Source organism: Syngnathus floridae, chromosome 5, assembly GCF_059516105.1.
Source record: "Syngnathus floridae isolate MCC-2025c chromosome 5, RoL_Sflo_1.0, whole genome shotgun sequence".
NCBI lineage: Eukaryota > Metazoa > Chordata > Actinopteri > Syngnathiformes > Syngnathidae > Syngnathus > Syngnathus floridae.
Window position 1 is genome coordinate 8,367,282 of NC_142417.1, and position 24,881 is coordinate 8,392,162.

The 24,881-nt window shown below is 44.2% G+C and overlaps 1 protein-coding gene across 3 annotated transcripts in view; it reads left to right on the plus strand.

Annotated features, from left to right (window-relative positions):
- Positions 1–24,881, plus strand: part of setbp1 (SET binding protein 1) — a 44,591-nt gene that overhangs the window by 5,121 nt on the left and 14,589 nt on the right. The window contains exons 1-2 of one of the 3 annotated variants that reach the window (XM_088377469.1): positions 6,751–7,541; positions 13,735–14,314. In XM_088377469.1, the coding sequence (XP_088233595.1) occupies positions 13,892–14,314 (423 nt within the window). In that variant the 5' untranslated portion in view covers positions 6,751–7,541; positions 13,735–13,891. Of the gene's footprint in view, positions 1–6,750; positions 7,542–13,734; positions 14,315–24,881 lie in introns of those variants that run through there. The other 2 variants (XM_088377471.1, XM_088377470.1) reach the window with 2 other exon arrangements.

The window sequence follows — 24,881 nt, forward strand, 5'->3', positions numbered from 1 at the left end:
CAAACCGTTTCCTGTATGATACAATGCAGTTTCTCTCATGCAAAGTAAAACCAAATCACAACAAATAAATGTCCAAGAGTGTTGATCAAAATTGACAAACGGAACAATTATCCTAATGAAGGACCAGAATTTTCGGTATTTGCAAATAATTGATCAGCTAATGTAAAACACTATTAAATTGCTCACATTTCATCCTAAAAAAAAATTAAATGTATTTTTCCTTTAGCAGCTTGACACGGCTCTCCTGGGAGTATCTTCTGTCAGTGAGAGAGTTTTTGTGATCCATGCACCACTGAACACATCTCAACATGCCATCTCCATACACAGTAGATGCCCTCACATCCCACAGGATTAGGCAGGGTTCCTCTCTTATGACCCTCCCTGCTTCTTTCTCTCTCACACAAACACCCCCCTCCCCCTCTCACCCCCACAGCTTTCATTTTCATGTTACATTTGACAAGAGAAGTGTGAAGGATAAGCAGGCCTAATACACCCCTCACTCTACTGCAGGCACATTCTGCCAGCTCACACACGTGACTGACAGCACAGTATGTGCTCATGCAAGCATTTCTTCTTCAGACATTTGCAGCAGCCTTTCCTGGCATCCCATTATCAACCTCTAGAGACACTTAGGCGGACCTTTATGTGGAACATAACTGTCCAGTAGAAGACATAACTCAAAAACACTTAGATCACTGAGTCTTAAAACAAATGTGACATGTTGATACCCTTGTCTAATTCGGCTATGATTTGAGCACGCTCGTATGCTCATTCCTCTCATGTCTTTCTCTGTGATTGCCGCGTATGTGAGGAGAGGTGGCTGAGTTATAGAGGCCTAAGTGCTTCTGCTGGCGTTTATATAGTTTGTCACAGTAAATCTCATGATAGCAACGGTAACGTTACGCACACTAACTCACTCTGGTTATGTGTCACTTTAGCAGATGGTGATGCAGCGTGTGTGTGTGCGTGTGCGTGTGTGTGTGCATGCATACCAGGCAGGGGGGTGAAACCACAAGGCTGTTTATCAAATCCGTAGGAAGTGGGTGTTGTTGAGCGAGTACTTGCCGTCGCACCACATCCTGTTTCAGGGAGGCTGAGAATGTTCACATGAGGTACTGTTGACAGTATACAATGTGGCCACAACACAGAAACCTATGCACACACAAAAAAAGATTTGAGCATCTTAGATCAGGCTTCAGTTCAGTTTCCCGACTTTTATTGAGACGACAATAAATCTCACAGAACACTACCAAATAAAAATGTCACCAAAAGTAGATATTTTCGATCACCTAGTGCACCACGGCGTAAGCAAATGTTTTTATTCATGGCAGGGGCGGACAAACAATATCACAAGTGCCACATGCGGCCCACTCTGTTTTTCAATCCGGCAGTTACGTGATCAAGAGACCTGCAGGGGCATTTAGAGGGTGGGGTCAAAGGGTTGGCAGCCCCAGGCATCCACCTGAGAAGGGGCACACCCAGCAACCTCTGTTAACAAAAAAAAAAAAAAAAAAAACTGAGAAACATCCGTTAGGGGTCAGAGGTGAAGGGGTATGTTAAAGGTGCATCCTGCTGGGATTGAGGGGTATTGATTTGGGATTCAAAGTAGCATTCAAAATATGCATTCAATAAGATTTTTAATCATTAATGAAATAATTAAATTTAAATGATTTATAAATAAAATCTTAAAAAGAGTACATATCACTAAAATAAACCTTTTACCACATATTTTACATACACGTTTTAAACTTTTTTTGTCTACCTCATTCTGTCTGTTATGTGATAATATAGTTTTTTTTTTTTGGTGCTCACATTATATTAACTCTGAGTTTGCTCAAAACTGAGCATTCATTATTCTTCACTTGTGTAGCTCTCATTGCTAATCAGTGTGCTGAAATTATTTATAGCAAACAATGCAACTTTGTTCATCTTGCCACGCTTCCGGCAACATATCCATTAAAACAACAATATTCTCGTCCACTGGATGTAAGAAGGTGCATTAAGGGGATGGATGGATAAAGGTTCTGTTCGAGAGAACATGTTTTCTTCCCATTGCTTGTTTTCAATCATCAGCCACAATCCACTGTGTGCTTGTCACACATTAGCGTGTCATGTTGATAGAGACATTTTCAAAAGCACTTTCAAGCTCGGACTGAATGTTTCAACGGCGATGAGTGAGTCATTGCAATCCGGCCCAGCAGTGTGTTTTTCATACACCTGCTGTGTGTGTTTCTCAAAGTAGATGCTCCCACAGTGCAGCAGCTTCTGTCCACGTGCACTTCAAATGCAACAGGATGTTTCGTGTTGAATGTCACGGGTGTGAAAGTTCGCACATGCTACGGCAAACCCAATCTGGTTCCTGAGAAAAAAAATCTGATTATTACACAACCTAATTTTTTTATTTAAAATAACTTGCTGTATTGCAAAAAGAATCACATTTACAGAGCGTAAAGTAATGTTTTTAGAACAGAGCAGAAATTAATTTATTATAACCAAGAATGAATTATTTTTTTTCTTTTCTGTTTTTGTGAACAGTGTAAATCCTGCATGACGGGTTAGACCTGCTGTTGGTAATCTCACAAACAAGCGCAGAGAGGGAGCAGAGACCGCTACCACCGACCTTTAAGAAAAATAAAATAAAATAAAATAAAATAGAATAAAATAAAATTAAATTAAATTAAATTAATGAACTGATTTGCACAATCATTGAAAAGAGGGTTTGATGGCCACTTTTAACATATCAATGAATAAAATATGTGTATTTTTGAGTACTGATTAATTATTAGTTACTAATTAAATTAGCGTGATCCTATTGAGGACAAACGCTATATCAGTACCAATGATTAGAGCGGCTCACTACAATTTTAGCAACTGTTTTAGGCAGAAGAGGGATGGGGACAGCCACAGAATATTTGCTGTCATTTGTATACAAGTATGTTGACAAGTTTGGTTTGCCATCTTCTTTGTCCAGTATCTGCGCATCAGCACACACGATTGTGCAGGACTTCAAAATGAGGCCGTTTGAGAGCTTGGCGTACAGAGAGACAGCAAAATTATAATAATGTCCTGGTGAGTGCTGGGGGGATGGGAGCAGTCTCATCTCTTCAGATTGACAGAGAAAGCATGGAATCCACAGTTAGAAGTATTTAAGGTGGTGTTTACCGTTGTCTTGGTTACCACCTGCATTGCTTTTTTTGGTTCTGGTCTGTAGCTCCTGTCAGACATGGTTATCACTCTCATTAGAGGGATTTATATCTTTGAGTCTGTGTGTGTTTATGATATTTCATGAAAACTAAAATTAGGGGAGGAAAGTGTGAATGAGATAAAAAAAATACGAGTGCTTGTAAAAAAATTACTCACGGAAACTACATTTTATTATTCCTTTTAAAGCAAATTACTGTAAATAGCAAAAATTTCTTATTTGTCAGTTAATTCCATACAAGAGCTTTTAGAGTGATATTACGATTCGGTCGTATAAAGAAGGAGAAGGAAGGTCAACCTTTACTTCATTACACATTACGTACTTATTGTGACTTTTTTTTTCTTGCCCTCAAACACCCCACAGCTTCGTAAAAAACTAACACTTGTACTTCAACTGATAAAAACTATAAAGCAAAGTTAAAAAAATAATAAAACTGCTCTAAAAAGTCATTAAAACAAACTTAAAAAAAAAAGTCAAAATGAAAACTATCACGAAAACATTCAGAACTATCTTAACAACGCCGATTTGTCATCACCTTGCATTGGAGCAACCGTCCATTGGTATATAAAAGCAGCTTTGTGAAGCGCTTCAGCTAAATGAACCTTTTAGGTCTAATTGTAGACTAAAAGGAAAATTAGTGTGAAGGTCCACAAGAAGTGAAAGAAAGTGCTTGACTTGAAAGAACGCTATCAATGTATTCTCGTCAATTGTCTGTATAGAAGGTCATGTCGAAGGTAGTTTGATACGGGTTTATGTCAGCGTATCAGGGACAAGCGATTGTGTTACCAAGGAGTCATTTATTTCATTAACCCAGCTAGATCGCTGAGGCCTTGCTAATCAACCTTGTCACACGTCCCATTAATTCATCACTCTGTCAGCATCGCTCTCGCCTCCTCTGACTTGCATACACACAAGCACAAATCGCAATGTTATGCTCCCAACACACAAACACACAAAATCACTGACTGTGCCAGACCTTTTTTTTTTTTTTTAATACATCGACACTCATGCCTCTGTCTGGGCCAACCCATTAACTCGGTCAGTCCCATGGGTTTCCCGGCGCTGATGAACCCTCTGCTGCCCTTTCAGATTAGTGGACTCCCTGAGAAAAGCCCTTCATTGATGGGATCCTTTTCCACTCTCACAATGTCATCTCAAGGTTAGCATAATGACTCTCACTGCTCTCTTTCCAGACACACTCATGCGCACATGAACATCCAGGTGGCGTTAGTGTTTTCATTATGAGCTTTCCTGACGGTTTTATTCATAGTAATTTATCTCTTGATGCTTCTCATTTCAAATATTTGCCAAGGTGTTAAATAATTGTTAAATCATTTCCCAGCTCTACGCATCCTCTCTTCTCGCTCGCTACTTCTAAAACCGATGACAAAACTACTGCCACGTTACGCTGCATGATTGGGGCTAAGTGAGCGTGAGGGATTTTTACTTTTATGCATTGCAAATCAGTTAGGAGGAATTAGTTACTTGCAGTCCCACTTGAGGCAATGAAGGGAGAGAAAGATGAAGGAATTAGACAAGTGTGTAGTATGCAGTCCGATAAATGACTGGATCGGAAAGACACATCCATCTTGATATGTTCAACTTAACGTGCATGAGTGATTTCTTGTAGCTGTGAATAGAGACGAAAGGATTATCTTGATCATTCAAGCACAAATGTTGGCCGCGTCTCTTTCGACGCTATCATAATTCAATATTTACAATTTTAAGCAGGGAAACTGCTCCCTCTTGGCTGCCTGTATCCGGTTTCCATGGCAACACATTTGAGAAGGAAGAGTGCCATCTGTATGTGTCCGCGTATCTGTGTGTTGTGTTTTTCTGATACACAGCAATTGATTGGTTGTTGAGGAGCAGCTGTTGACCTCTCGAGTCTCGGTGGTCTCTTTGTATTCTTGCACATATCCCAAATCAATACACACACATGCACGGGAACACTGGCACACACGTACACACTGACAGACGGGTGACAAATTAATAATTAATGGTTGGAGAAACATTACAAATGCAGATGTGTCTTGGCCAGAGGGATGACTGAATAGTTTATTGAGTCTGGTAGTGAATTACAACAGTCAGCGTGTCTAAGCTCAAACACACTCCTATTGCACTGAGAGCAAAATTATTCCTATCTTGGCTAAATATTGATTTCAAATGTTTTATTTTTTGTAAGTGCTAAAACTGTGTCTACTAGGTGCAAATAAATAGATGTAAAAATGTGAGTGGGTGTGTGACACAAAAGGTCACCTAATATCATTTGCATTGTTTGTTAATGTTAAAGGGATGTTTTTCACACATGAAAGGTCAAGTTTAGCATTCAACCACAAACGGAATGAAACACTTGAGCATGATGAATTGATGGAACCATCAGAGGCCGAATGCATTTTCACTGGGTTGTCGCTAGAAATTAGAAGTCAAAACCACCAGAATGAGAACACCTTGTTGTATAGTCTCACTGAACACATGTTCAATTACGCCATGCTTATCAGCATCATCTATAGTCATTTTAGTCGTGGTTAATGAGCCAAACATGTCCTGTGGAGACAAAGACAATAAAACATGTTTATTGGTTCACCCAAGGGTTTGCATAGTGTATCTCATAAAAAATACACAATAAAACAGCATATGATGAGATTTATACGTTTAGTTAGAACCCAAAGAGACTACAAAGGAGAGTGCATTTAAATGGAGGTCCCTCTTTTTGTGAGGGATTCAAAAAAAGTCATATAATTCAGATCTGGAAATACAAATCTCATAATGCCAATAAAATGTGCTATCTACCTCTAAGTTATGATCATTATCAGGGGGAAATTCAGTATTCCGGATAATACAGTATTCTTGTTTGCAACTTACCACCCATTTCTTTCCTGCTTATGCTGTTGTCAAAGATTTCAGACGATTTATTTATTTATTTATTTATTTATTTATTTATTTATTTATTTATTTATTTATTTATTTATTTATTTATTTATTTATTTGGCAGTAGGCTACCCACCACCAGGGATTGCGCTACACCGGTGCTTTGGGGGCCCCCCCATCAGAAATCGGTGTAGCCCCAGTTGAGACCCTACAGCATTTTATTGGACATTCTTAGAAATTAAATTCTCAGCCCCCCTATTTATCAGTGTAGCCCTCCCTTAAGCGGGGCTTTAACGTTCAATTTCAAATACATGTAGGTGGCTTTTTCCATGATTACCAGCGGGTAGGTTCCAAAATAAATGAACAAATACGCAGGGTTCCGCTGTATTTTTATTTTATGGTGGAGTGTTGTTGTTTTTTTTTTATTAAAAACATAAAATGGTGGGGATTTTAGGGGACATTTCAAATCATTTCATGGGGAATATTGATCTGAAAGCAAACCGAGTTGAGTTAGTCATGGAGCGTGGCCTGTTTTAATGACTTTTTACAGGGAGCTCAGTGACCACTTCAGGTGGTGATCACCGGAAAAAAAAACATCAGGGAAAGGAGGATCTTTTTCTGATCTTGAGAAGACGCGCAGGGCGAGTTTCATCCAGGTGGAGGCGATGTCGCTCCTTTGGTCCGTGCTGTTCTGCTCTCCTCTGCTCGACCACAGCGCAGCTCACTCGGCTGGGTGAGATCATTACCAGACAGCAGGCTCCAGGCTCTAACATTCACCGATCGGGAAAGCAGAGCGAGGGATCGCAGAGAGCCTGAGCCTTGATCCCATGCAAGCGGCGGGAGGGAAAGCCACCTTCGACCATACCGACTCCTCCGTACTGTCGCTTGGGCTTGAAAACTCGGTCTTGTTGCTGACATTTGTCTTCTTTGAGCCGGTTCCTTGAAGCTCGAAGACGGATGCGGGCTTGTTTTGACTGCGGTAATAGCCTTCGCACCTCTCCTTCTCGCGTGCGTAGTGGAACGGATTTGTGAGGGATCTTAACTTGACGAAGCTTCACGAGTGGCCGGCGGTCCTGCAAGGGGCCCCGGGGACGCTTTTTGTCCGGCCGCCAGGCAAGCCGCACAGGGCCCCGGAGAGAGCTTCTTTCAGCTTGGAGTTGGACATAAACGTCTCTAATTGGATTCCTCCTCCCATGGTGGCTTCTTTTTTTTCTGTCATCACATCGGCTGCGTAACCCCATTTTGGTATTTTTTTTTCTTTTTTCTTTTTGCAAAGCAACATTGACGCCATTTTCCTCGGGGTCTTGTGTCAAAAAGCATCCAAGTATATTCCAGGAGCGTGTGACAGCTCCCCGGGAGGCTGTCATCTCATCCGTCGCTTGTGTAAAAATGTGTCTAAATGGATTGTAAATGATCTTGATAAATAATTTACACGTCAGAGCTGAGTGTGTGACAACATTCGACATGGGTAAGTGGCCTCCTCCTGCACCTGAAAACACCTCTCCTGCAAATTTTGAACATAATAATCTGCGTTGTTTCTGTATTTGCCTTAATTTAATGTGATATTGTGACCGGCAACTGCAACGATGGGGATTTGGAACCTGACTTTTACAGTTTTTTGAACATACCTATGCTTGTTTGCGATTGGAAATGCTGCAGTTCCTTTGGAAGCCAGTAGTTTAACCTATGGAGTATATTAGTGTTAATTGTACCTTGAGGGAAGAAAATACACTGTTGCGCTCAGAGTGAAGTATTAGTAGGTGGATGGATTTTAAGTTGCAAGAAATACAGTGTGAGATTCTGAATTTATCAAAAGTCTCCGGGCCAAAATGTGCCTCTAAAGTTGCACAAACTTGGCAGAATCACCGACGTGCTTGATATGATGTTAGATCTCTGCTTATTGCGTGAGATATCAGCAAATGCAAAACCAAGGGTTGTATCTAATTTTCATTTGCCTTTTTTTCCCATGATACTAATTCCAACAGAAGGGACATAAAATGAGAAGAACATTTACTGGATGTCACATGACGTAAACTCACGCACATTCAACATTATGACACCTGCATCAATATCCGCATTGTCAAAAATTGGACAGAGTTGTTTTGCGATTCACAGAGGTATGCGTTTAAAAATGATAAAAATTGAGTTTTAACATCTGTGCAGCTCGTTTTGGATTAATGTGGTTAATGATAGTCAACAGAAAATATTAAGGGAATTGGGTGTTGGTCACAAGGTAGTTCAGCCCCTGATGTTCACCTGTTTCTTCCAATCTTTTGCCACTCGAGTGGATGAAGGAACTCGCAGTGGGAGCCCACTTCCACCCCACGAGGTACTTTGTACAGTGTACACTAATGTAGCCCTAATTATTGGCCTCCAAGGCACCGTATATCACGGGTGTTTTGTTTTCATTCGTCATTCATCAGCATCTCTGAAGGGTTTCATGTGGCCTCTCTGGCTTGTGACACGCTGCAGCCCAGAAATATTTTGCAGGTGAGGCCTGAAAGGGAAAGGCAAGTAAGCAGTGGCTGTCAGCATCCCCCACAAACCTCAGCTCTGGAAGATAAATAGACACGCATGAATTATCCGGGGAAAGTGTGGAAAATCGGTCAGGTCTGTGGGATATACGGTGTGTGAGGTCTAGAAAAATAAAGATGACAAGCATATGAAGAAAGGTGCTTGTAAAGAGGTGGAACTAATGAGAGACAGGTAAAACTATCGTGGCGTTTAGCCGTGTTAAAGAATGCTCGACAACAAATCCCTTATTAGGTGAAGGGTTGCCCGTGCAATCTTTAAATTAAAGCATGACTAATCAATAAGATGCATCCCCATCTGAGTTGGATACCTCGGCTGGAAATAGGATAATAGGAAAAGTGTGTTGGGGGGATGTGAACAGCATTCAAGGGCAAACCTGAGTGTTGACAGGCTCTCTTAGCGGAATATCACTGCTGGATCACCTTTTGGGAGGAGGCAGAAGGGGTGAAGGTAGCCCTGAGATGAGGCAAACCAACACAGGTTGCTGGGAGAGAGGTGAGGAGGAGGAGGAGGGAGTAGCAGAGGTGTTTTGCTGACAGCCATTTTGTGGCTTGTGCTGCTGTTAAATGTTAACATTCATCTGCTGGTGTCGTGAGCATGTTGTGTTTCATAACAGACGCAATTCAGTTCTAAAGAGAGCTGCACATTTTGGCCAACAGTTTGTAACTCCCAGTTAATCGGATTATAGATTATGCCTATATTCTGAATTTCAGACAGACCTTTTTACGATCATGTACATGCATTTTATTCATTTTCCTCCACATTTGATCATAGTAGTGAGCACAGCAAGTACACAGTGTCACAGTGGGGACTTTTCCAGCGCAGAGGGGTGCAATTAGGGGTCTTGATCAAGGGCAAATCAGATGTGAGTGCTTGCTTGGAACAGAGGTGGAGGATTTGGGTACTGATAAGTGACCGATTTTTCTGATTGCCAGCCAGGGGAATCAAACTGGCAACCATGCAGACAGGCATGCACAGGCTGCATTTTCAACCACTCAGGCAGACTGTTTTGGTTCTCAAGCCCGCAACCCAGTCTAAGGGTTCTATTTTCGTGTCCATTGCAAGTGTAGCGCAAAGTGCGGTCTAATTGTGCACACGGCTGGAGTTGTCTTTATTTATTTCTTGGTATTTTCACAACCAAGGACAGTTAGAGATGGTTGGTTGCGCCATAGTGGGTGTGAACAAACTAGCTTCCAGGCCAATGGAAGCGGCTGGTCTCATTCGCTATCAAATCAGTGTGTTGAGGAGGCATAGACTTTTATATTGCGGGAACAGAAATAGACATGGTGGACTTCATGCAGCAGTTTGAAGCGTGCAAATTATATTTATAAGCAGACCTCCACGGGTGGGTGGTGTAAAGTTGGCAAGGGCAATCACAGGTCATCGCTGTTAAGTGGCCACTTGCAGATTGCCTTCCGACCTTGTTGTCATATTTATGAATGAAATAGGATGACATCCACCACGTACCGTCGATCCATGGCACTCAGAATCAGTCTGCCTGCACTTTGATCAGATCAGCACGAATTGAGCAACTAGCCGAAGAAATATATTTCAAATCAAATAAAAAAATAAATAAACGATGCACGTCAACCCTAGATTTCGGGGTATGAAACCCCCTTTCGATTAGATTGGCCCTGTCTACTAGAAACATTGCTTTTGTGATTAGATGGGAATGAAAACGCGAGTGCAATAGGAAAAATGAAAATGGCAGACAAGTACTGCTCTCGATTGCAACTGAAATGGTCGAAGCTCAGCTCGTCAAAGAAAAAAAAAGACATTCACATTTTACAACCATACAGGTGTGTGTTTGTGAGTGAGTGAGTGAGTGAGTGAGTGAGTGAGTGAGTGAGTGAGTGAGTGAGTGAGTGAGTGAGTGAGTGAGTGAGTGAGTGAGTGAAAGAGAGAGAGGGAGAGAGAGAGAGAGGGGGGGGGGAAAGAGAGGGAAAGAGAATGTGAGTAAGAGAGCAAGCGGGAGTGAGAGAGAGCTATTTGTGAGTCCACCTCAAGCGCTGAGCTGCTGGGTATGCAGCCTTAAAAGGTTGTGTTTCTGCTGCCATCGCTCGCTCCTCATCTCTCTCTCTCGCCCTGTTCTCGTTCTCTCCTGTGCACACACACACACACATGCACACACACGCACTCATGCACACGCACAGTTTTTTTCCCCCCTGTGTGTCTGTACCATTCACCCCCTCAGTTCTGCCCATCTGCATTTCATCATGGCTGTTTTATCATAATGGTCTCCAGAGCGAGAAGGAGACAAAATGATGTGTCCCCGTTCGCAGCCTTTTACATCCAACTCACTGAGTGACCTGGTGTAGTGCCGGCAGTTGGGAGAACATAATAAAGCTAGTATTTATGCAGCAAGTCCGACCTCTCACAATCCCTCTGCTGTCCGAGGCAAGCCGAGGCGCTTACGCATATGTGGAGGTGAGTGTTTGCGTACGAGAGAGAGCAATCGAGAGGAGACGGCGTGGCTTGGACTAGGTGAGGGAGGCCCGTGGAGGGGTCACACTTACATAAACTCGATGCTTGCCTGCCAGTAACAGAGAGCTAACACAGCTTAGGGCAGCTACATGGGGGAGGAGGCACAGTCATGACCCAGCTAAGTAGTTTACGCAGTTATGACCCAGAATGAAGATCGTCATAATTCATGTGGACATTTTGCTGTCACGCCGCAGTAGTAGAAATGGGTCGATTCCACTTTGATGCCTGTGCATAAATGTCTCCGTGTGGGATGTTGTGGTTGGCAGCTGTCTCTTTTTCCTGTCATTGTGCTCACTCACATGACAATCAGGGCGGCTTTCACACATGCCACGAGGGCGAGTCACCAAACTGACATTCGGGACGGGGCGGTTCCCGAAGAACACACAGCGTCATGCGGGTTTTAACCTACTATAGATGTGTTGACTTTTGAAGTCTACCCATGGACCAACTATGCTTGCGTCTGATCTTATGCCACTGAATTTAATAGAGACAAACAACCAAGTAAATCTTTAGCTGTCTGCGTAATTAACATCAAAACCACAAAGTTTCTCAATAAATGACATAAGTAGCTAGGCTGGTTCATGTGAACAAACAACTTTGAAGTGGCTGCCAAAGCGCCAGCTAGTAACAGCATTACATGCTAGTTATAATATGTTACATTCAGCTAATTAGTCGACGTATAGGTTGAAGTTACAGTATTTGTGTTTGGTGATGTCATGTACCACATCGATACATAAACTGACAAGTGTATCCAAAATGTTTTTCGGACGGATGGACACATCGCAAAAGAAGAATTCAAGTCTTAGCAACTTTATATTTTCCACCAGGTGTCCTACTCCGTTTTAAACTTTGCATTTAACCGAGTCTATCTATTTGACTGATAGATCTAACTGATGGATAAAATGGTTGGGCCATACACACAGCCCAGCTTGGCTCCCTTGTGGAGGAGGTGTTGACATCTGAGATTACAGACAGCCAAAAAAAGCAGCACAAATCCAACTGCAACGACAAACAAAATACGCTCGGCTGTGACACTGCATTGCTTTCAATATCAACAACCGGCTACCAGGAAGACAGCAAATCAATCCTAAAATGTATTATTCCATGCGTAAAGTAAATGGATGTCAGTAGTGTTCAAGTTCAGAAGGTTAAACGTGCAAAACGGCCGCAAGGGTTCTTTACAGCTTCTTAATACCACACAGGGGTGTTCTGAAACTTTACGAAGAATGTTTTATGCATCGGAAAACGCAACGGCTCAACAGGCTTTATTTTTTTGGTGATGCAGAATAAAATATTCACTTAATACTCCGCCTGTGTGTGGATTACACACAGTTTGTGTGTGGTCTTATTGAAGTACTGCTGTGGATTATGATTATTCAATCACACTGTAAGCATGTGAGGCCTGTAGGGTATTATCAGCTGTTAGTACGGAGAAAACAGACCAGGAAGGAGCAGGTAATTATTCCATCTCACATTTTTGTCCTGAGATCATTCACAATGTATATGCTAGCTGGACAAAGGTCTTTGGAAACACCTTTTCATGAGTCATATCCCAATATGGAATCGAAAACGTGCCCAGAAGAGTGGGGCAGTTGTACTGCAAAAGTAGAACCAACTGCCATGTTTTTTCCGTCCATTTCCTTTCTATGATGTCATAGTCAGGTCCAAAAGTTTTCATAAGTGTACTTGGGTAAGTTGTACTTGAAAAACTGAAGTCAGAGTAATTAAGTCAATATGGGAAAATTACAATGTGTCAATGTGTGACACAGCATTGTGTGTATCTGTCAGGCGTGCTTCGCGGTGACTGATGGGATTCCCCAAAGCGAAAGACGTGTAGGCCAGTGTTTATTTGGGTTCCTTTCTGTGTTAAAAAAAAAAAATGCACGCTTGCCTGCACACCAAGCTAAAGGAAGGAAACCCAGTTACCTCAGCAAAATGGCTTCCGCCAACCTTTCTCCAGAGCCTCGGACTTTTTCCTTGGCACGTTTATTTATTTGCCATGGTGTGCATAGTACGATTTTCTGTCCATGCAAACGTGTCGATATGCCACTGCATGCATGTGTAAAAAAGTTCAGACTGTTTTTTTTTTTTTTTTTTTCCAGGCCAGCTCGTAAACCACATCTGGGGAAGGAATTTAGATTCCTTCCCTTCGTCTTTCTGTGTTGCCTTCTCATTCCCCCAGTGTAATTCCCTCCCTCCTCGCCTGCTCTGGTGAAAAGAAGAAAAAAAACAGAAGTCAGCTTCTTTCATTTTTCCTCCTTTGTGTCCTCAGGGTAACTTCAGCCTTGTTTTGGAGCAGAGAAGAGGAATGTCTTATTTTGAACTGATCACTAGTGTCTGCATAGCTTTGCTTCACATATGCGAGACGGCGCAAATGAGGGAAGGAGCAAGGGAGGGAAGATTAGCAAGAAGCGATGAAAGATGAGAGAGGGGGGAGAGGATGTCAAGTGAGGCAAAAAGTTTGTTTTTCCTCGGGGGAGAAAATCTAAATGAGAGCGTTTCAGCATGCTGTGGCGAGTTTGTGTGTTTTTCTAAACATATCATACAACAAGCTGCTAACGCTAATAAGGGTCTGAGTTGCGGAGGCAGCCTCAGGGAGTTGTCATTCTTTTGCTGATCGTATCTTTCACCTGCTCTCTCCTCAGATTGTCCGTGGCTTCCCAGCGTGTCAGTGGGCCAACCGAGCCGACCCCAATAGCTGATTGACAACAACCCGGCCGCCGACAGCCCTCCATCCTCTTCATTCCGATTGGCTGGCCGCCACAGCTTCCCCCATCCTGACTGGCTCTGGCGGGAGAGTGGATGGAGCCACGGGATCCGGTTGGCTCGGCCCGACCCAAAGAGGCGGAGTTACAGGGAGGCGGGGCGGCGCGAAATGAAGGAGCGGGAGGTATCGGCTTGGCACGTAACGATGATGTGATTCACGGTGGCGTCAGTGAAGGGGAGGGGCTTGAAGAACACGGGGAGGGGCTTCTGGAAGAGCAGGAGTTTTCCATCAAGGAAGCGAGTTTCCAGGAAGGAAGTCTAAAGCTGAAGATCCAGACCACCAAACGTACTAAGAAGCCCCCGAAGAACCTCGAGAACTATATTTGCCCACCGGAGATCAGGATGACCATCAGACCTCCGGCTGGAGAGGGCAAAGGGGGCCGGCAAGGGCGAGCTGGAGGCGTGGCCATATCGGGGCGGGTTCAAAAGGACGAAGACAGAGGACCGCCCAGAAAAAGAGTAAGTCTGCTGTCGCCGCGATTAACTTAATGCACTTAGGAGCAGAATGCAGCTCACGTTTTTTGGCTTCTACGACTGCCTCCGTACACAAATGAACGAACCACTCCCTTCCGAGCTCCAGTAGTTCCTCTCCCTGCTTAGTTACAAAGGGTCAAAGTTTGCTGTGTAATTGAAACCAGTCATGGCTAGCTGAGATCACAGTGACACACACACACACACACACACACAGGAGCTGAGAATAGGGCTGACATAAGCAGGTGACAGCTGGTGTCTGCTCTCTCCATTTGTGGTCACATGCAGACCCCTCCTGACTCCACTCCCCTCCTCACTCCGACTCCATCACACCCGTTACACATGCAATGGTGTTTGGTGCGTGTGACACTGTGTACGTACAGGTCCTTGGGGGAATCTAGTGTTTGCGGAGTCTGTTGACCTACACTGTGGAGTGCCTGTGCATGTGCGTAGGTGTGTGTTCAAACGTGATAGCCATCACTGTGGCTCTGAGCTCGACAGGCTCAGCAGGAGCGAAGGTGTCATGTAGTCATCACCATGCTGGACACAGCTCTCTTGTACTTCCATTTAGTGGATCATCAAGTTAATTTTACGGAGCTTGTGACTGAGGCGTTTCAGAACTTGCGTTTTTACAAGCAGCTTCCGTTTGCACTAATGGAAACATTAGGAAGACAAATGTCTTTAAATTAATTAATCAGGCGTTGGTCTGGACTGCTTGAATACCGATCTTCAGCTTACCATGATGTACAAATCTATGCTTCCAACTTTGTGGGGGAAAAAAAATCTGTTGCACCATGACTGTGTCATAGCACACAAAGTTAGGTCAACAGATTTGGGTGAAGTTGGTGGGGAAGAACATGAGGTCCCTGACCAAGACCACATCAAAGACGTTTCTGATGAACCACAATAGTGAACAATCCCTCCATTCCACAGCTGCCATTATGAAGTGTTACTATAACATTAAGCCTCATACGTTTTATTTTTTTGGAATATACAATCAATTGAAAATCTAAAAAAAAGCCAATAATCGTACCTGTTGAGCAGAAATGTTGCTAAATTCTCTGCGCTTGCTCTTTTTCTAAACTACACCTTGAATGACACCTCATTCGTCACACGTCCTGTTTCTGATTGGTTGTTTTTCCTGGTGCGTGGTGGTTTCTTAAGCATCAAATCAGAGTTACAAGATGGGGCGAGAGAAGGCTTAATTTTTTTCCACTGACGATTTCCTTCATGTGCTCCTGCCAGGTCATACTGCCATTTTAGCAAAAGCAGAAAAAATATAAACTCACCCTTTTTGTGTAAGTGCGCAAATATGGTTCCTGGTACAATCATAGAATGGATAACAAAAATCCTTGCTAAAGTGTGGATCATATTATTGACAGTGTAGTTATAACACATGGTGCAAAGCTGGAAAGAATTTAGTCAGTAACTACTGCTGTGGTGGTTAGCTGTTTGTCTGCTGCTATCTGCTCATACACTGTCACATTATTCCATTGCTATTTGCGTAATTGAATCTTGTTTGCTTTATCTTTTATATTATGCACTGTTCTATTCATTTTGTTCAATCTTGAAATACAAACATGGATTTGCAACGACAATAAAGTCTTTCTAGTCTAGTAGTGGATTCACAATGCAGATAATTATCGTTTCTCCAAAGAGATCTTCGGCGGGGTATGGGGGAGGTTAGACAATGTCTGATGCTATTAAAGTCAGACCAGAAATACAATTTAGTGTTTGTTTCAATTTTTGTATCAACGAACAAGCCGAGGGATGTGAACCCTGCCCACGGACGTCTGGGCTGCCAAATCTAATCTGGCAGCGCCGCCTCTCATTTGATTGACAGAGGTTGTCATAGTGACAGTGTGATGGGGGGGCTTCAAGCTGGTCCCAATTGAGGTTTGAGATTGAGGGAGGGGCGGAGCTTGTAGGATGTGATGGTGTTGATTCAGATCAGTTTCAAGACTTCATCACTTGTCTGTCGCCCCAGCCTACACCCCCAGTGCCCCCCCCCCCACCCACTCCTCGACATGCTTTCCCTACATCCACTCATCACCTGCCAGCCCAAGGGTGTATTACAGGCAGGCTCAGTGGAGAGGAACGGGTTAAGGAGAGATCCCTGGCTGCCTCATGCCCCACCACCCCACACATCACACATCCACACACTTCCATCCACTTCCATGTGTGTGTGCGTGTGCGTGTTGAGGTTAAATACTCTCTTTGTTGTGTGTGTGGCTGCGTGTCAGGAGCGATGGGGGGTGTCGAGGAGGGGGAGCAGATGGACGGCCTCTCTGCTTTCTATTGTATGGCGTCCATGTCGATTCTCCCGCTCTCTATCACTTTATCTCCCTTCATGTCTCCTCTTTTTCCACCACTCTCTCTTTCCGGCTCTTCCCGCTCTCACTCACTGTTGTCTTGTAGCAGATGGCAGCATGGGGCAGCAACAACAGAGCACAAGGCAGAGTGTGAGCAGGAGATGGAGAGAGAGAAGAAGGGGGCTTTGGAAAGAGGAGGAGGGGGTCAGGCATATGGAGAGCCTGGTTAAGGGGCCCCTCTCACAGGGAGTAGTGTGCATGTGCGTATGCTAGCACGGTGAATAGAAGAGGGGGAGAGGACAATAGATGCACATTAATATAGAGATTTGACTCTAATAGACAGGCAGGAGGATATTCATGTAGAGTGGCTAGCTGTGTGGCAGAAAAAAATATTTGGAGTGCACATTGGACTATGACCACATTTGTATTAAAAAAACTGGATTTTTTTTTTTAGCCATTGTTTTTTTTTTTTTTTTTAAATAGATAACTGTTTAGTTTAAGTATTTTCAACAGCAACAGGTGACCCGAAATGTTTAGGAAAGCCTGCTCGAGGTGGGGTCAAAGACTTTGATGACCGCGTATTTCGTAATTAGATGTATGCCGTTCTAAATATGGACATGCAAAATATGTGCACTTAACGTATTTCATGTTTGATAATACATTTTTTAGTGCATGAATAAAAGATCCACTATCATAGAACGCGACAAGCATTAAAGGGTTAGAAGCAAACAACAAAATTACTATAACACTACACAGAAACTGAGTAATGACAGAAAGGATCAACCACACGCAAACGGGGACAAATCATTATGAAAAAAGATAATATAGAAAAAATTCTGCTCAACATAAAGACCTCAAACATATGGAATAAAGGCTAAAATGAAAGAAAAAGTCTGAATATTTTTTCTAGTTAAGCACTTTCTGAATTCATAGAATGCGTCAAATGACATTCCTGAGTGTTTGCAAACACCAGTGAACACTTTTGCCGCAGGACTAACGGTACGTTTAGGAAATAGAGGAAAGCAAATTTGCACTTGGCAAGTGCATGATATTTCACGGTGGACATTTATAACGATGCGCAGGCGCCTCGTGTCAGGGGACAAACCCACACGCAGGCATAAATGGGATATGATGCTCTTCCCTTCTCTGTCTCCAGCTGACATCGCACACATGCTGGACGTCCTCTCACACACAGCTCTTTGTCCGGGCATGCTGTGTGTGTTTTCAAGATGAATGCGTGCGTTCTAACGGATTGGGTCCTGGGTCAACCACTGCATCAGTCTTCCAGACACACATGCCCGCGCACACATCCGTCGCTCCAGCGCCTACGCGCAGACAACCGACCGCACGCGCATCATGTTGAGGCCAGATTGCTGTTAGAGTGAGTGTTTTCCCGGTTATCTGTCCAGTTCTCAGGACGCACCAAATGTGGCTCTTAATCCATTTCACTATCTGGGGAGAGCGATAAGCCAGGGCTTTTTTTTTTTTTTTCCAGGAGTGCAGCCCAGTCAGTGTGTTGTTGTTATTGTCGTGGATGCACATTCGTGTGTGTGTGCAAGTGTAGTCGTCGTGTATGTGACCATAGACACACACTTATCTTGTCTTGACAGCCCCCTCTGCTCGGCGGTCTATGTGTGTGTGTGTGTGTGTGTGTGTTGCAGCTTGGTGGTCTTTTAGCATTGTTTAGGATTATTATGTGTTAGTCAAGTGCATTCACGAGGAAATGAATGCAGCACACGGTGGCTGTGGCCAGTGTGTGTGTGTGTGTGTGTGTGTGTTTGCAAAATGGTTAGCATTTTGATGTCGGCGCTTTATCTCTGACTGGGATGGCGGTTGGTGACCTGAGGGACTTGATGATCTCATAAAATAGCCGCGTGTGTGTCCGTTTTGTGCTTTTGCGAATCGTTCTGCTTGCAGAGAGCAACTCTCAAGTGATTTATGAATGTTTATGCTCATGAAATGATCGCCTCTAATATAGCCTGACCAAACGCTCACATTTTTGGTGTCTGGTGTCATCCCAGGGAAAACGGCCAGCCTCTTTATTGTGTCGTCCATCAGTTTGAACTCTTTGAGAAAGCAAGAGCTGGGAATGTTTTAAGGGGCGTTTCTCTGTGGTTGAAGGGGGAAGGGATGTATGTATCGTGTGTGCCTATGTGTGTGTGTGTGTGCATGTGTGTGCGTGCAAACTGGGGAGGGGTAAGTGATTTAGCACCGCTGAAACACCAGCTGTCCATCTGCTCCTGACCCCCATACACATTTGAAACACACACCGACACCCAAACTGACACACACACACACGCGCACACACACACACCTCATGTCTAACCTCTGATCTGCTTTTGGCCGACTCTCAAACCTGAAGAACCGTCCAGACAAAACACATTCTGTTCAGTCTCTCCCACCAAATGCACTCACACCAAGATGCACACACATAGACACACACACACACGCATGGAGCTTCCGCAGTCTTCATGAAGCTAAGCAAGACTGCTCACTAATCAGCTCCACTACTGCTGGGGGTCTACATGAATGACTCTGCAAGGTCAGTCCCAGTGAGCACTCACACACTCACTTGCACGTTCGCACAAACTCACAATTGCATGCACAAATACACGTGCACACAAACGCAAGCGCACTCATTTGGGAGACACAAAGGAATGCAAAAGAAGAGATGAACTGTGACCCTAATGGACATTCAAAAGTCGAGCTGATAGCTGGGGATTCCACATTTGTGAATGTGTGGGTGTATGTGCGTGTGTGTGTGCATTGTTTGTTTGTGTGAGTCGGGGTTGAGACAACTGGAGTCTGGCCTTTGCTTTCTTTCCCTCGGGGCTAGATTTGCTTTTTGCCTGTGGGTTTCTGTGAGTTTGTTTGTCTGTGTGTGTGTGCTTGCGTGCGTATGTATGTGCGCACTGACCATTTGGTTGGGACTGTAGCTAATTTCTCAATCGGACACACGCACAAACCGTCGTCTCTATTTATCGTAGAGGTCAAGCCCCATTCATTCACCATTGTGCCCTGCCCCAGCAGGTCGTTGTTGCTCTTCAGGCAGATGTAGACAGACTATAATAAGCAGTCCAGCTCAACGTTCATCCTAATGAAGGCCTGATCTTAATAAAATTACGTAAATGCCAACAACTTCAGTGACGGTAAATCATCCACTAATGTTTGAGTGGCAAATATATTGCTTCGTCAAAGCCTCATGTTTTTCAAAGAGTAGCATTATGTGTGTGTGTATGTGTGTGCATATTGAAGCGGAGTGTATTTAGTGGTTCAGAGACATAGTCCATTAAGGATTTAGATGGGTATGGGTCAAGGTTGATGGAGAGTCAGGTGCAGTATTGACTTTCGTTATGTCTCACTTGAAATGTAAGTGTGTTTGTCAGTGAAATCTGATGGCCCCATCAGCTGCCTGGGACGTGCATGTGTGTGTGTGTGTGTGTGTGTGTGTGTGTGTGTGCTTGTGTGTGTGAGTTGCGAGGTGTGGGGATGGGGTAAGGGTTTAAACATGAAACCATGAGAGGACAGTGACAATGTGTCGTCCAAAGCGATCTCGGTAACATTATACGTTCCATCTGTGGTCAATACCTTAAATCATAGGTGTCAAACTCAAGGCCCCGGGGCCAGATACGGCCCGTCACGTCATTTTATGTGGCCCGCCAAGACAAATTGTGCATCGAGTATTATCTTCACTTTAAAAAAAATAGAGCTATTGCTAGAAATTTTTATTATCATTCACCTTTTTCACCAGTTTTTACTAGTCTCTGATTTCAAAACTAGTTATTCATCAGTTTGTTGTATAGTCCATACTGTGTATAATATAAGGCGTTGACAGTCATAATGACCCTCCAATGAAAACTATGGCTACGATGCGGCCCCCGACAAAAATGAGTTTGACTGCCTTAGATGATGTTAAATCAAAAGTCAAAGTTGCCAAACATGGTTCCTTGCCCTATAAAAGCTTGCAGCTAGTTTGAAGTGATTATATAAACTCTGACTATAGATAGATAGATAGGGTTATAGGGATAGAAATGCATATTTATTTATTTATTTTTAACTTTCCCAATCTTTTTACGTGCTTTTGTCTTAGCCCCTCATAAAGTTTTGTGGGATCCCCATCCAAAAGGCCCTGTGTAATCCTGCTAAACACAAAGCCTGGTTATTTGACAGTATATGCCCCAACAAGTAGAATTGACATTTATGAGTCAATCCTCCCTCCTACTTTCCTGCTGCTTTAGTACAAGACTTTGTAAAGTAATCCCTCTGTAGTGCACTCTTTATTTATGCTAGTTGTCTCCTTAGGATGAATTTGGACATGAATAAATGATTGTGCAATTGTGTATGTCTGTCTGTCCCTCTGTCTGCGTGTTCGTCCCCTGAGGCAGCTCAGACTAAACAAACAGCTGTTTCTATGAGGCAGCGAAGAGCCACTAGAGTCTTCTGTTTAGTGGTCCGTTTCAGCGCACGCACACACACATGCACCCCAGACACACACGCAAACCCATTCCCAAATTCCCCGTGCTACTCGTCTTTTACCTGCTTTGCTCTGTTGGGTTTTTTTTTTGTCCCCTTGTGTTTTTGACCCTCTCCATCTCTGTAAATTTCCCTGGGCTCGCTGCAATACGCGCTTGCTCTCAGACTGAGAGGAATGTCACTCCATGTGACCTCTCACCTACAACTAGGAGGGGAGCCGTTCTAAAGGAGGGAACGAGGGGGCAGCTGCAGTCATGTGCCCAGCCCCGGAGGCAAATGCACACATTGCACACAGGGCCAGGTTGTTAGCAAAGCGCGCACGTTTCAGTTCACAGATGTTGCTTGAGTTGTGAGTTAAAATGTTCTAGATGATGCTGTTCGTGCGTGCGTGTGTGTGGAGAAGCAAGTGGAGTGCAGCCCAACACAAAGCCGTTTATTGTTTGTATGAGGGGAGCCTGAGGGGAGGCGGGCAGCATGATTGGTTAAGACTATTGTGTCTCACTTTGCCCATTCTTGCTGTCACAGAGGATGTCATTACATTGGCTCTCTAACCCGCCGCCATTCCTACTGACAAGCCGGGGATCATCTAAGGACTTTTCAGAGAGGAATTATCCATGGCAGAATCAATTATAGCTCTTTTTTAATTCAATCTTCAGCTCTGCCAGTGTTGCTCAGACCATGTCAGCTTTACATTGACACGGCTCTTTGAAAAAGGAAAGAAAACGTTTCAAACAGAAGCAAAAAAAAAAGTTTTTTCAAACTCTTTTTCTGCAGTTCTAAACATAAGTCAAGAGACCTCTTCACCACATTGTAAATATTGACAAATGTTGCCCCACTATTTTTTTTCTCTAAATGGTCAAACGGCATGCTCGGATCGAAACGTCCCTAACGAGACAATGATGCATTGCGTGAGAATAAGTAATCAGTCAGCTCATTTTTGCCTTGTAGAGCCCTGTGTCAGAGAGGATGCGTTTAATCTCGGCACAGCTTCTGCCTTGAATTACCCGTCATTCCACACAGGAAGTCATCCTTTAGGATTGAGGGCAGCTCATGGCTCTTAATTGTTTCCGCTTGTACAAAAGCCATCTGATTGCTTGTACGCATTCTCTGCGTGTGAAATTCTTTGAGTTCACTTTGCCAAACAAGTGCATTGATTATGCTTCTACGTGGAAGGCGTGTACGCGTGCGTGCGTGCGTGTGAGTGGCACCGCATGTCTACTTGTCCTTTGGGATGAACAAGTGCATGAATAATTCTCTATACTGGATGTCAGCATTGACTATGAAAGAAGTAAATGGCTATCCATTGTAGTGCTATTCACAAACCCCACATGTATATGGCTGCACGTACACACACACACAGGCGCACACACACACACCATTAAAGCTAATAGCAGGGATTAGACGTATACTTTGTGTAGCATGTCAATGTGTGTGTGATTACTGCGCACAAAATTGGGGCTTAATGACATGCTGCAGTTCTGCCAATCGAAGGCTTTTCTTCCGATTGATTCATTTCAGTGTGACAAGAAGACTCGGGTGCTTTGTTTCTATCTTTAGGAGCACTTCAATCTGCAGTATAACCGCTGTAAATGTGGGAGGGAATATTTTATTGCCGACCCGCTGCCGTGCATTAAATCTGGTTTCTGCTTTGTAGTCTGCTACGGGACAGATTTACTCCAGATTGAATGTTGAAAAATATGCAGGAAACAACAAAACACGCAACAAGTATTTTCTGCTGCAGGATGAATCGAGAGGCATTTTCCAAACTTTCCCACCCAACTTTCCCAGAAGATGCTTTGGCTGGCGCACATGTCACTAGATCGAAGATAGTGAAGCTTTGTCTGGGGGCAGAGTGCAAACACACGTGCACGCGCACCCACACAATTTTATGGCACTGTGCCCTGATCCCAGTGATACGCTGTGTCCCACCTTGACACCACCAATCCCTCCCCCCAAACCTCTTTTCCTTCTCCTCCCTCTTTTCTCTCCCCTACTGTGGGTCTCCTCGGGTGCATGAATGGAAGTCTTTATTCCCGGGAGAACTGGTGGGAAGAACGAGAGCGGGAAAAAGGGATGTGGAAGGGGGGAGAGATTGTGTGTGTGTGTGTGTGTGGGGGGGGGGTGTCTGTGAAAATGACCATAAGATCAACACGGTGCTATGGCTCTCTTTCTCTCTCTATCAAATTTCCCTCCTATTCTGTGCTTGCCCCTCCTGCCCTCCCCCTTTTCTTGCCAGTTTTTAAGTGCTGCAGATACAAAGCTGTGTTAGAATTCATGGTGTTTGTTTGCAGAAGGGCTCTGTGTGTGTGCGCGCGCGTGTGTGTGTGTAGCTGTCAGAAACACAGATCACAGGGAAACAGCACTCTGAATGGAGTTTGAGAGAGGCGGGGGGGCTGTAGACGGGGAGGGGTGTAGTTCCCACAGGAGACGAGTGGTCAGGTTCAGAAAGGAGAAAAGCGGGTAAGAAAAGAAGCGATGAGACACGGGGAGGGGGGCTCGAGGCCGCTGTGGCGGTGGGAGACAACGGTGTGTCGTGTTTGTATGGGGGGGTAGATTATATCATGATAAGGTGTCAGAGGGAACAAATTGCAAATGTTCAGGCAAACTCACTCCTTGTTTTTCTGCTGGTCCTTTTCCTCCCTCCCTTACTGCTGCTCTCATTCTTTCACTAACCCCCACCCCTCCTCTATTCTACCCCTCTCTCTTTTTTGCGCCCCCCCACTCTCTCTCTGTCTCTCTCTCTCTCTGTCCCTCTCCTCCTCTTTGTGTATCTGTCTGGACAGCTGCCCAGTTCCATACACAGGGAAAAATGAAACACTCTAACCACCGGGCATGCTGCCAAATAAAGGGCTGCGAAAAACTATTTGAAGGGCAGCATGTGTGTGTGTGCGTGCGTGTGTGTGTGTGTCTTGCCCCTGTGTATACGTGCGCATATGTGTGTGCCTCGTCGTGAGACCTGGGTGTGCCCGTGTACTGGGGTGTTCTTTCCCAGTATGCACTAGTGCAGCCAGTGTTGCTCCGTGTGAGGGAAAAGTTCCACTAGTGAGTTTATACAAGAGTGGAAAACAAAAAGGCTGCGGGAGAGCAACGCTGTACACATTGCAAAATGGAGGTGAGGGGAGTGGAGCCCCTTTGTTAATTTGAACGTCCATAATTGTGTTTACCTGCTGTGTTCCCCTCTCACATTTGTCAAGAGCATATATGCTGACTCAAGCAATTTGTCGCCTCTCCTTCGGGTGATTGCAGCTCTTAGTCACTTATTATCCATGACCTCCTCCTCTGTGCTCTGATGGTTACATCACCAGTGGGAGGGAATTTGCACACGTCCATATCTGCCTTTACCATTTGGGTGGTAAACTGCCTTTGTAAGACCAGTGCATGTTATTACAGTGCTGACCCAGAGGAAGACATGCAAGGAAAAAGGTTGTTGACCTAGCTGAGGAGTATGACCCTTAACCCCTCAACACGGGCCTTAAAGCCTCGAGGGAGAGTTCTGTGAAATGCAAGATTACATCAAATAGGCATGTTTTAGGTGTGTTCTTAGCGGTATAGTCAATACATATGAGCTCAGAGCTGTGTAGAAGGGGACCAGATTGCTGCACTGTTGTCTAAATTGCTGCCCCCTGCTGGAGGTCAGCGGTATCACCATTGCCTCACAAACCACATTTCAAAACAAGAGGGTGCAAAGAGGGCAGACCTCTGCCAAGGCTTGAACACAATAAATGAATGAGCGTGATTTAGGACCTTGAAAGATAAAAGGGGGTTAGAGA